Source organism: Malaclemys terrapin, chromosome 15, assembly GCF_027887155.1.
Source record: "Malaclemys terrapin pileata isolate rMalTer1 chromosome 15, rMalTer1.hap1, whole genome shotgun sequence".
Taxonomy (NCBI): domain Eukaryota; kingdom Metazoa; phylum Chordata; order Testudines; family Emydidae; genus Malaclemys; species Malaclemys terrapin.
The window spans coordinates 5,026,021-5,038,938 of record NC_071519.1 but is presented as its reverse complement, the minus strand read 5'-3'; the positions used below and the strand labels follow the sequence as shown (position 1 = coordinate 5,038,938).

The 12,918-nt window shown below is 51.1% G+C and overlaps 1 protein-coding gene across 1 annotated transcript; it reads right to left on the bottom strand.

The window, feature by feature from the left end:
• Window positions 1-749: 749 nt before the first annotated feature.
• On the bottom strand, window positions 750-5,833 carry LOC128823106 (zinc finger protein 28 homolog). Its single transcript, XM_054005211.1, has 3 exons — window positions 5,599-5,833; window positions 1,618-1,706; window positions 750-944 (listed from the first exon to the last, which is right to left on the bottom strand). Exons 1-3 carry the CDS (start codon window positions 5,816-5,818, stop codon window positions 789-791), a joined length of 465 nt encoding a protein of 154 aa, XP_053861186.1. The 5' UTR covers window positions 5,819-5,833; the 3' UTR covers window positions 750-788.
• Window positions 5,834-12,918: the final 7,085 nt, after the last annotated feature.

The following is a 12,918-nucleotide window of genomic DNA, read 5'->3' as shown; positions in this document are numbered from 1 at the left end:
GCTCAGTTCAGCAGTAACTGGAAGAAATTCTATGCCCTGTGCTATACAGGAGGATGGACTAGATGACCTAGTAGTCCTTTATGGCCATACAATCTATGAATCTATAACAGATACGAGGAAGGACTACGAGAACATGCCATTATTTGTGTTATGTTCTACAGACTGGAATGCCAGCATTTATCTGCATGCCCTCCAGCTGTGTGCACTCTATCAGGTGTAGCTGTAACGGAAAGGTGGAGGGATTAGTTGGAGCAGCTTTGGAGAGCTGTGACTGTGGTATGAAGAGAGATACATGTGAAAGTTGAGGGGCCTAGTCTGCCCCATTTCAGTGCTGAGTATTGTAGTTTGTGTCAATAAAGGTGCACAAAGGTGTGTTCTTGCTACCGGGGTTGTCAGCAGTCCAGTGGGATACATGCTAGTAATCTCCAGGGCTTAGTGAGAGCTAAGTAAAGGCAATGACTCAGAAGGAATCCTCGAAGTGAGGGTAAGGGAGTGGTATCATTTTGCTAGTCTGAGCTGGTGTGTGTGGTGTAGGCTCAGTGTTTGAGTGCCAGCCAGGGGTTGGAAGCTTCTGTTTGTTATGCTGGACCTAACCCCAAGTTTTGCCTTAGCAAAGAGAAGTTGTTAGACTTTGTGGTGAACTGCCCCTGTGCCCTGTTCCCAAAGTGTTCTGTAGCAGGGGAGGGTCTCTGGTAGTGTGTGGGTCACTGGCATGTTGGGGTGATGCTGAAAAAGAGAGGAGGGTGCTTTGTGGGGGTGGTGTGAACCTTAACTCTGCATTTCCCCTTCTAAGAACCGAGGGGATGGGAATCCTTACCCAGCGAGGTCACATTCTCATAGTTCTCCTGCATGACATCCCTGTAGAGGGCTCTCTGAGCGGGGTCCAGCAGAGCCCACTCTTCCCTGGTGAAATACACAGCCACCTCCTCGAAGGTCACCGGCCCCTGAAAGCGCAAGAGTCCAACACTCAGTACCTGCTGCCCCACTCACAGCACCACTATTCATGGGGGAAAGGAGCCAATCAAATGGGAGCTCTGGGAGGATCACAATCAACAGAGTCCTACCCGCACACCACTCAGAGCATCCAGGAAACACCAGGGTGGTGGGAGAAAGAGAGAGCCCCTTGTCTCTCCCAGCAGATCCATCACACTCCTACTAGCCAGAGACTGATACAGGAGATGAAGCCCCTAGGAGGGTCCAGGGTCAGCTGCCTGGTAGGAAGCCCAACACCCTCCTCATTGTGAGGAGCTGGATATGAGTGGAGGGACAGCTCCCTTAAACCTGACTGGTGGGTGCCTCCTTCATATCTCACAGCAGCCGCTGGCTCATAGCGCTCAGGCTCCAGCATTTGGAGTCTGGGAAGTTTTCCCAGCCCAGTCCAGGGGGGCTCTTTCCTTTTCCATTTTCCTTTTCCATTTTGTTCCTAGAATCCAGGCCCCAGGTTAAACAAGTCCCCGCAGGTTTTCCACATCCTATCTCCCTCCCTTTCTCCACCCTGTGTATTTCCTGCTCCCTTCCCTCTCCAGACCACCCACCCCCAAAGTTCCCACCTCCTCAGTATTTACTGCCCCTCTTCTTCCAGCAGGAACCCACCAGCAACTCCTCGATAGTCCCTACCTGAACTGGCTCTAATGCAGCCATTTCTCCTCCCTGTCCCATGGGAGGACGGGATGAGCTGGAGTGAAACATGGACGTCGTTCTGCAGCCTGCGAGGGAAAGAAAGGCAATCGAGGCCCAGTTTTTCAGAACAGGATTTAGAAATTTCACATTACAATTTCTCCCAGGCTCTTTCGCTGCAGGCGGATATTCCAGATGCTACCACGCAAACAACAGAAAGAGCCAAAACACGAGTAATAATGGGCAGGGACGGATTCACTCTCCTGTGGGCCCCAGGCTATTAGATTTTGTGGGGCCCCTGTAGACAAGTCTTTTTCCTGGGAGGGTGTTTGGGTGCAGGAGGGGGCAGGGGGTTGGGGGGCAGGGCCTGGGAGGGTGTTTGGGTGCGGGAGGGGGCAGGGGGTTGGGGGGCAGGGCCTGGGAGGGAGTTTGGGTGCGGGAGGGGGCAGGGGGTTGGGGGGCAGGGCCTGGGAGGGTGTTTGGGTGCGGGAGGGGGCAGGGGGTTGGGGGGCAGGGCCTGGGAGGGAGTTTGGGTGCGGGAGGGGGCAGGGGGTTGGGGGGCAGGGCCTGGGAGGAAGTTTGGGTGCGGGAGGGGGTTGGGGGGCAGGGCCTGGGAGGGAGTTTGGGTGCGGGAGGGGGTTGGGGGGCAGGGCCTGGGAGGGAGTTTGGGTGCGGGAGGGGGCAGGGGGTTGGGGTGCAGGGCCTGGGAGGGAGTTTGGGTGCAGGAGGGGATTCTGACATGGGGCAGGGGGTTGGGGGTGTGAGGTGCAGGCTCTGGCCAGGAGGCGCTTACCACAGGTGGCTCCCGGCTGGCGGCGCAGCAGGCTCAGGCAGGCTGCCTGCATGCCGTGGCCCCATGCTGCTCCCGGAAGCAGCTGGCTGCTAGCCCATCCCTGTGGCCCCTGGGGGGGAGGGGGACAGTGTCTCCATGCGCTGCCCGCGCCCACAAGCGCCGCCCCTGGGGACAGGGGACTTTTAGTGGCCCAGTGTTGGAGATCGCTGCCTGTGCATAGGCGCCGACTCCATGGGTGCTCCAGGGCTGGAGCATCCATGGGGAAAAATTAGTGGGTGCTCTGCACCAACCGGCAGCCAAGCACCCTGCCCCACCTCATCTCACCTCACCTCCGCCTCCTCCCCTGAGCGCGCCATGTGCCCACTCCTTCGCCTACCTCCCAGCGCTTGCTGCCACAAACCAGCTGTTTCGCAGCATAACAAGCTCCGGGAGGGAGGGGGAGGAGTGGGAACACAGCACACTCAGGCAAAGAGGCGTGGCTGGGGCAGGGATTTGGGGAAGGAGTCGAATAGGGGCAGGGAGGGGGCAGAGTTGGGGCAGGGACTTTGGGGAAGGGGCTGGAATGGGGGCAGGGCTGGGGGCAAAGGTGGGGTCAAGCACCCACCAGCACCAGCAGAAGTCAGCACCTATGTGCCTGTGATTTATTTTTGCAGGGCCCTGGACTGCAGCCCCTAAAGCCCCTGCCTTAATCCAGCCTTGATAAGGGGGCAGAGTTGAACTGCCCAGACATCTGTTGGAAAAGTAATATGGCCAAACACAAAACATCCAGCAAATTCCTGGAGTCTTTTGGGGACAGCGTTTTGTTTCAGAAGATGGCAGAAGTAAAGAGGGGGGCACCTGTTTTAGAACTGATTCTGACTACGAGGGATCTGACCGTGGAAGGCAGGTTGCATAAATGTCACCAATATATGATAGATTTCACGATGTGAGGAAAGGAAGGAATGTGAGCAGCAGAATAAAGATGGTGGTGGACATTAAAAAAAAAAAAGCAGATTTTAAGAAAGTCAGAGAACTGGTAGGGAAGAAAATTAAATTAAAGGGAAAAAATTGCTTAGGACAGCCAGCAGTTTCTCAGAGTTAGTATTAAAGAGGTAACAGCAAACTTTCCTGATGTGAAGGAAAGAGAGGAAAAATAGAGGCTAATCTGGCTCCATCAGGAGCTCTTTAATGACCTGAAAATAAAAAGGAATCCTACAAACAGTGGAAACAAATTGCTAAGGAGGAGTGTAAAAGTGTAGCACAAGCATGTAGGGAGAAAATCAGAAAGATTAAAGCACAAAAGCAAGGCACATAAAAGGCCAAAAGATAAGGGTCATATAAATACATTCAGAGCAAGAGAAAGGTGAAGGAAAACATAGGTCCACCAGTGAACAGAGAAGGAGAGCTAATGACAGATGACAACAAGACTGAACTGTTTAATGCCTTTCACCTTCAGTCTGCATAAAAAGCTTAATTGTGACCAGACACTTGACACAATTATTACTAACAATGTGAGGGAAAGAACAGAAACCACAATCACATAAAAAAAAGGCAAAACATGACAGCTGATAGCAGTGTTCAGAAATTAAAGGGAAATCTGAGGAATATTGGATCAGTTTTAACAATTAGAGAGGAAAGTGGAAAAATGTGAGGGATTTTATATCAATACTCAGTTATAGGCAAAGAGGCAAAATGTGAGTGAATTTCAAAAAGAGAGAGAGAGAAGGGGCAACCTTTGCCAGGGTTTGCTATCAATCTTCAAGAATTTGAGACAAGGGCAAATCTGAGGAGATATTATTTTATAATTAGAGACCCAGGGAAGAATCTCAGGGCATATTAAATTAGGCTATGTCTACCCCAGTGGGTCTCAACCAGGAGTACACTTACTCCTGGGGGTACACAGGGGTCTTCCGGGGGGTCCATCAACTCATCTAGATATTTGCCTAGTTTTACTACAGGCTACATAAAAAGCACTATTAAAGTCACTGCAAACTAAAATTTCATACAATGACTTATTTATACGGCTCTATAGACTGAAATGTAAGTACAATATTTATATTCCAATTGATTTATTTTATACTTATATGGTAAAAATTAGAAAACAAGCAATCTTTCCAGTAACAATGTGCTATGACACATTTGTATTTTTATGTCTGATTTTGGAAGAAAGCTGTTTTCAAGAGAGGTGTAACGTGGAGGTATGCACAACAAGTCAGCCTCCTGAAAGGGGTACAGTAGTGTGGAAAGGTTGAGAGTCACTTGTCTACACTAGTAACCTTACAGCACCACAGCTCTCCTGCGGGCATAATTAAACCACCCCTAACGAGCAGCGGTAGCTATGTGGGCAGGAAAGTGTCTCCCACTGACATAGTGCTGTGCACTCCTGTGCTTCTGTGGGTGTAATTTATGTCAGTCAAGGGATATGTGTTTTTTTTCACACCCAAGCGACAAAAGTTTTACTGACAAAAGACAGTCTTGGTAACAGATAACTAGAGAGAAAGTGGGACAAAATTTTAGGATATTCAATGTCAATCTTTGAAAAATTGGGGAGAAAATGGAAATATTTGATATTAGGAGAGAAAACTGCCAAAATCTGAAGGGATTTTATGTTTATATTAAGTGGGAAAAGTTTGAAAGGATGGTATGTTCACCATACAGCAATGGAGAAGCAGGCAGCCTTCTGGTAAGCGGCTTTCAGAGGGCCAAATGGGTGGGGAACCCCCCACTCCCCGCCAATCTGAGGCGATTTTAAACTGACATCAGAGAAGGAGAGAGAAAAATGGAGACAAAATCTGAGCCTAGATAAAGAGTGGATAATCTGAGAGAAAAGCGGGGGGGGGGGGGGGGAGGAGAGAGGGATCGACTTAGTTGTCAAGAGTTGAGAGAAGTGGCAAAATCAGAGAAGATGTCCTTAAACACCCCCCTCCCCAGATCAGCTGCTTTCCTTCCCCTTCAATCTCCTGCCTGCACAGAGTTCACACAGTCTGTCTTTCCCCTCCCTGCAACTCTGGCTTATTTTTCATCCCTTTCCCTTCCTGATTCCCCCCCCCACACACACACACACCCAAGGGACAGCTCCTGGGATAGCTCCTGACCGGAACTGGAGACAGAGGGAGGACAGAGGATTCATTGTCTAGGGTTGCAACATCTGAGGATCCCTCACTTTCCTGCCCGTCCCCAGCACTTTCCCCTGGGTCTCTCCTAGTCACCTGGAGTCTCCGGCTCAGGAGTTGATGCTGGTGGAGCCCAGGGCTGCCCTAAGGGGCTAAATCCAGCTGGAGAAAGTCCCCCCCACGTGGCTGGGTACAGGAGGAGCATGAAGGAAGGTCTCTCCTCAGCACACACCCCGCTGGGGAAGCAGCAGCTGCTCAGCTCCCAGGTCACAATGGAGGAGGCAGCGTTTTGCATTTTGCAGTGAGTGACCGACATTATCTGTGTACTTTGTTTTCTTCCTGCCTCCTGATCGCTCCTGTTCCAGCCCCTTCCTGTGTCCCTCAATAGCAACCCGGGCTGCAGCGCTCACTGGGACAGGGGTTTCCTCTGCTCCGCACGCCCCAGAGCTGATGCCTGGTTGACACACACACACTGCAAGGTTAAGCTGCTGCCCCCAGTCAGAATTTGCTCAGCTTTGAAAGGGACGGAGCTCGGCTGTTCTCGGTGGTGGCAGATGACAGAACAAGGAGCAATGGTCTCAAGTTGCAGTAGGGGAGGTCTAGGTTTGATATTCAGAAACACTATTGTGCAGCACTGGAATGGGTTCCCTAGGGAGGTGGTGGAATCTCCATCCTTAGAGGTTTTTAAGGCCCGGCTTGACAAAGCCCTGGCTGGGATGATTTAGTTGGGGTTGGTCCTGCTTTGAACAGGGGGTTGGACTAGATGACCTCCTGAGGTCTTTTCCAATCTTCTATGATTCTATGATAAAGATGTTTAGCATTAGCAACATCTGCTGAAGTCACTGGCCTGACCCTACCTTTCCTTGGGGTTACCGTCTGCTTCTGGCTGTTCCCTGGACAGCACTGCCAACCCCAAGTGGCCAAAAATCATGAGATTGGCTTTGAAATCACGAGAGCAGGGCTTAAATTCAGCTGGAGCCATGTGGAGTGTCGCTCCCGTAAATATTTTCAAACCTACAGGAGCCCCGTGCAGGCCCAGCCAGGATCTGGGACCTAGACCCCGCTGCGCGGGCCTTGCCGCATAGGCCCAGGCAGGAGCCAGGACTCAGACACGGACCCCACCACGTGGGCTGTGCAAGAGCTGGGACCCAAACCTGGACTCCACCAGATGGGTTCAGGCAGGAGCCAGGACCAGGACCTGGACATGGACCTGGACCCCAGCCAGGAGCGGAGTGCCCAAGAGAGAAGCTCCACCTAAAACCTGGGGCAAACCACTAGTTCCCAGAGCCCCCCCCTCCAACCTACCCACAGACCCACTCACCAGGCCCCTGCTGGCAGGAATGCTGGTGCAGACTGCAAGATGCTGTCTCCCACTCAGCCAGTTCCACCTCCTGCCAGACCAGAGCGGCAAATTTTGAATTATTTTTAGCACACAGCTGGGCCGCAGCTGTGTGCTAATTGGGCCACATGCAGGCCGCCGGTTGAGAACCGCTGATCTAGGTACTCCCTTGTAAAACAGATTGCTTCTCCCCCCCACCCCACAAATGGAAGGGTTCTCTTGCGGATGATCTCCATACATTCAGACCTATTGGGGCCTCTCCCATCACCATTTGCTACCATGATGACGTCTCTATTTTAAATCTGGACACAAATAAAGAGAGGCATTTTTCTAATTTGGGCAATTGCACCATTGTGACAAGGAATAAGAACAAAAATAGCTGGTGGAACTCTTTGCCAGAGGATAACTTTTGTTCTTGTGTGATGAACAACCAGATTCACTTTACTCATCTGCTCAAAGATATGGTGTGTATTTTTGACATGCTTTTGTGTATCTTCCCATCCTGCTATCCTTGTTTTTCTTTCCATAGCTGACAAAGTTGCAGTAGAGGGAACATAGAACATAAGAACAGCCACACTCAGGACTGGCTCCAGGGTTTTTGCCACCCCAAGCGGCGGAAAAAAAAAAAAAGAAGCCGCGATTGCAATTGCGATCAGCGGCACTCCGGTGGCAGCTCCACCGCGCCACTTTCTTCTTCAGTGGGAATTCGGCGGCAGGTGCTTCCCTCCGAGAGGGATCTGCCGCCAAATTGCCGCCAAACAGCCCGACATGCCGCCCCTTCCCCTTGGCCGCCCAAGCACCTGCTTGCTGGGCTGGTGCCTGGAGCCGGCCCTGGCCACACTGGGTCAGACCAAAGGTCCATCTAGCCCAGTATACCTGTCTTCCGACAGTGGCCAATGCCAGGTGCTTCAGAGGGATTGAACAGAGCAGACAATCATCAAGTGATCAATCCCCTGTCGCCCATTCCCAGCTTCTGGCAAACAGGCTAGGAACTCCATCCCTGCCCACCCTGGCTAACAGCCACTGATGGACCTATCCTCCATGAACTTCTCTAGTTCTTTTTTGAACCCTGTTCTCATCTTGGCCTTCACAACATCCTCTGGCAAAGAGGTCCACAGGTTGACTGTGTGTTGTTGTATGAAGAAATACTTGCATTTGTTTGTTTTAAACCTGCCGCCTATTAATTGTATTGGCTGACTCCTAGTTCTTGTGTTATGAGAAGGAGTAAATACCCCCCTTAGGCCTTGGCTACACTCGCGGATTCACAACGCTGCCGCGGCAGCGGTGCTGCGACAGTGCTGTGAAGCGCGAGTGTAGTTGCAGCACTGTATGTACTCCACCTCTCCGAGGGGAATAGCTTGCAGCGCTGCGAGTGAGCGAGCGTGCAGCGCTGCAGGCGCTGATTACACTGGAGCTTTACAGCGCTGCACTCGCTGCGCTCAGGGGGGTGTTTTTTCACACCCCTGAGCGCAGCAAGTGCAGCGCTGTGAATTGCCAGTGTAGCCAAGGCCTAAGTCATCTGGTTTCCAAGCTGAAAAGTCCCAGTCTTATTAATCTCTTCTCATACGGAAGTTGTTTTCCATATTCTCCACAAAAATCAATGTTTAAGGCAAAGTCGGCTTGCTTGATGACCAAAATTATAAACAGAAATCTTGACTCATTCATGAATGCAGTTTAGTTCGGGCATTTAATGAATGATTTGCAAATATTTTTTCTCTTGGGGCAGGGCTCATATTTTAGATGATATGTGGCACCCTCTCATGGATTTCTCTCAAAGGAGGAGTTTAATGCTAGTAGGTTTAACCATGTCCCATTAGCTTTCACTGCTCTTTCAATGTCAACAATGTTTTTCCTCCCTCCCATGGGTACACGTCCCCCCCCGCTGCCCGGGTTTGGGATCTGCTCTGCCACCCAGGTTTTGCTCGGCCAGAGCTGGATTTCCCGAGTGTCACAAACACCCTGCGAGGGACCCGCCCGGGTAGGAGCCGCCCCTTCCTGCCCCCCCGCCCAGGAGCCCTTTGTGTTTGCAGAAAGGAGCCATGGCCGGGGCCGGGAACCCAGTGTGGAGGAGGCTCCAGCCATGCAGCCCGCGCGGCAGCGCGGTGGGTCCGGGGGCAGCGCGGAGCGGGCAGGTGCTGGGTGAGGGGCGTGGGCCGGAGACACGCGTGGGGCGGACACGCTCCTGCCGGGAGGGGCTCGGAGCCCGGCTCGGCTGCAGAGCGAGGGGATGGAAGCAGCTGGTATTGAGGATCGTGGGGCTGCTGGAGTTTGGGGGCTACTTGGAGCTGGGGTTTGGGGGATATTTGGTTGGGGGGGCGGAGTCCATGTTCAGATCTGGCCCTACGGGAGCATTGGGGGCTGGAGCTGGGGAAAATCTCTGAAGTTGGCTGCTTGAGATGTGGGCAGGGCCTGGGGATGTTTGCAGCTGGGAGCTGCATCCCTGTTACTTCAAACTGAGTTTTCTCTGGCAAACCTGCTGCCCCTTTCACCAGCTTCACTGAGGCTGAACAAGACCTGGGATAAAAGTCTGAGTCCCAGAGACTCTGCAGGGCAGGACGGGCCCTGAAATTTGGCAGCTGGGAGGCCGTTTGCAGCAATTTCTCCCCCCCCCCCCTTCTTCCAGGAGGCACCGCAAGAGCGTCTGGCCCCTCTGGGAAAAGAGAGAGAAGCAGCCAAAGCCGAGGAGCAGCAGCACAGCGAGGAGCTGCTGGTAGGTACCCGGGAGCCCCCTGGCCTCAGGTTTGCCTGGGATCACAGTGCCCTGCGTCAGCGGCTCTCATCCTTTCCAAACTACTGTCCCCATCTCAGGAATCTGATTTGTCTTTAGTTGCCCCAAGTTTACCTCTCTTAAAAACAACTTGCTTGCAAAATCAGACATACAAATGCAAAAGTGTCACAGCATACTAGTACTGAAAAATGGCTGACTTTCTCATTCTTACCGTATAATTATAAAATAAATCCATCTGAATGTAAATCTCGTGCTTACATTTCAGTGTATTGACTATACAGCAGTCTAAACAAGTCATTGTCTGTATGAAATGTTAGTTAGTACTGACTTCGCTAGTGCTTTTTATGTAGGCTGTTGTAAAACCAGGCAAATCTCTAGGTGAGTTGATGTACCCCCTGGAAGACCTCCAGGTATGCCCAGGAGTATTGGTACCCCTAGTTGAGAACCACTGCCCTGAGTGACATGGTGAATGCAGGGCCCATCCTTCCAGCCTGAGCCCAGGGAGAGGCAGGGTCAGACACGTGGGTGACATGATGCCCTTAGGATGCAAGAGGCTGCAGGGCAGGAGAGGGTCAGTCTCTGTGTTAGCCCAGAGACCTGCCAATGGGCTGTCTGCATGTTACAGTGACCGGGAATCCTTTATAGCACCCAGGGGAGAAGGGGGGCAAGGAGATGAAATGTGGGCTGGAGAGTTTGGCTCAGTTCAAGTTGCTGGGGGGAGGGATAGCTCAGTGGTTTGAGCCTTGGTCTGCTAAACCCAGGGTTGTGAGTTCAATCCTTGAGGGGCCCATTTAGGGATTTGGGGCAAAAATCTGTCTGGGGGTTGGTCCTGCTTTGAGCAGGGGTTTGGACTAGATGACCTCCTGAGGTCCCTTCCAACCCTGATAGTCTGTGATTCTAGTGATGTACAGCTCACGCCTGCCCCAATCCCTCCATCCTTCCACCCCATCACCCACTGCAAGAAATCCTGTGTTCTTGTAAATAAAACCATGTGCTGGGAGGCACATTTATGATTAATCAAAGGCTCTTAAGCAAAGTGAGCAGTCCTGGGATAAGAAGGAAGGTCCTCTCCTCAATCAGTAACTGGTTAAAAGATAGGCAACAACGGGTAGGAATAAATGGTCAGTTTTCAGAACGGAGAGAGGTAAATAGTGGTGTCCCCCAGGGGTCTGTATTGGGACCAGTGCTGTTCAACATATTCCTAAATGATATGGGGAAAGGATAAACAGTGAGGTGGCAAAATTTGCAGATGGTACAAAATTACTCCAGAAAGTTAAGCCCAAAGCAGACTGCGAAGAGCTACAAAGGGATCTCACAAAACTGGGTGACTGGGCAATGAAATGACAGATGCAATTCAGTGTTGATAAATGCAAAGTAATGCACTTTGGAAAACATAATCCCAACTATACATATAAAATGATGGGGTCTGAATTAGCTGTTACCACTGAAGAAGGAGATCTTGGAATCATTGTGGATAGTTCTCTGAAAACATCCACTCAATGTGCAGCGGCAGTCAAAAAAGCAAACAGAATGTTGGAAATCATTAGGAAAGGGGTAGAGAATAAAACAGAAAATATCCATATTGCCTCTATATAAATTCATGGTACGCCCATATCTTGAATACTGTGTGCAGATCTGTTTGCCCCATCTCAAAAAAGATATATTGGAATTAGAAAAGATGCAGAAAAGGGCAACAAAAATGATTAGGGGTATAGAACAGCTTCCATATGAGGAGAGATTAGTAAGACTGGGACTTTTCAGCTTGGAAAAGAGACGACTAAGGGGGGATATGAGAGAGGTCTATAAAACCATGACTAGTGTGGAGAAAGTAAATAAGGAAGTGTTATTTACTCCTTCTCAAACAAGAACTACGGGTCACCCAGTGAAATAAATAGGCAGCAGGTTTAAAACAAACCAAAGGAAGTATTTCTTTACACAACACACAGTCAACCTATGGAATTCTTTGCCAGAGGATGTTGTGAAGGCCAAGACTATAACAGGGTTCAAAAAAGAACTAGATAAGTTGATGGAGGCTAGGTCCATCAATGGCCATTAGCCAGGATGGGCAGGGATGGTGTCCCTAACCTCTGTTTGCCAGAAGCTGGGCATGTATCACTTGATGTTTACCTGTTCTGTTCATTCCCTCTGGGGCACCTGGCATTGGCCATTGTTGGAGGACAGGACACTGGGCTAGATGGACCTTTGGTCAGACCCAGTCTGGCCATTCTTATGTTCTGTGTTCCCCTGTTACCGAGCCGCCCTCTCCCTGTGGTTGCAGAAACAGACGGAAGCCGAGAGGCAGAAGATCGTCTGGGAGTGGAAGGAGCTGCGAAGGTTTCTGGAGGAGCAGGAGCAGCGGCTGCTGTCCTGGCTGGAAGAGCTAGAGAGAGCCATTGTCCAGAGAAGGGATGAGGGCATCTGCAGCCTGTCCTGGGAGATTTCCCTGCTCAGGGAGAGGGGAGGAGAGAAGGGGCAGCAGCCACTGAGCCAACCCCTGCAGGTCAGACTGTCATTGCAGTGATCCTATGGATAGAAAGCTGGCTAGATCGTCGGGCTCAACGGGTAGTGATCAATGGCTCCATGTCTAGTTGGCAGCTGGTTTCAAGTGGAGTGCCCCAAGGGTCGGTCCTGGGGCCGGTTTTGTTTAATATCTTTATTAATGATCTGGAGGATGGTGTGGACTGCACTCTCAGCAAGTTTGCAGATGACACTAAACTAGGAGGCATGGTAGATACACTAGAGGGTAGGGATCGGATACAGAGGGACCTAGACAAATTAGAGGATTGGGCAGAAAAAAACCTGATGAGGTTCAACAAGGACAAGTGCAGAGTCCTGCACTTAGGACGGAAGAATCCCATGCACTGCTACAGACTAGGGACCGAATGGCTAGGTAGCAGTTCTGCTGAAAAGGACCTAGGGGTCACAGTGGACGAGAAGCTGGATATGAGTCAACAGTGTGCTCTTGTTGCCAAGAAGGCTAACGGCATTTTGGGCTGTATAAGTAGGGGCATTGCCAGCAGATCGAGGAACGTGATCGTTCCCCTTTATTCGACATTGGTGAGGCCTCATCTGGAATACTGTGTCCAGTTTTGGGCCCCACACTACAAGAAGGATGTGGAAAAATTGGAAAGAGTCCAGCGGAGGGCAACAAAAATGATTAGGGGTCTGGAGCACATGACTTATGAGGAGAGGCTGAGAGAACTGGGATTGTTTAGTCTCCAGAAGAGAAGAATGAGGGGGGATTTGATAGCAGCCTTCAACTACCTGAAGGGGGGTTCCAAAGAGGATGGAGCTCGGCTGTTCTCAGTGGTGGCAGATGACAGAACAAGGAGCAATGGTCTCAAGTTGC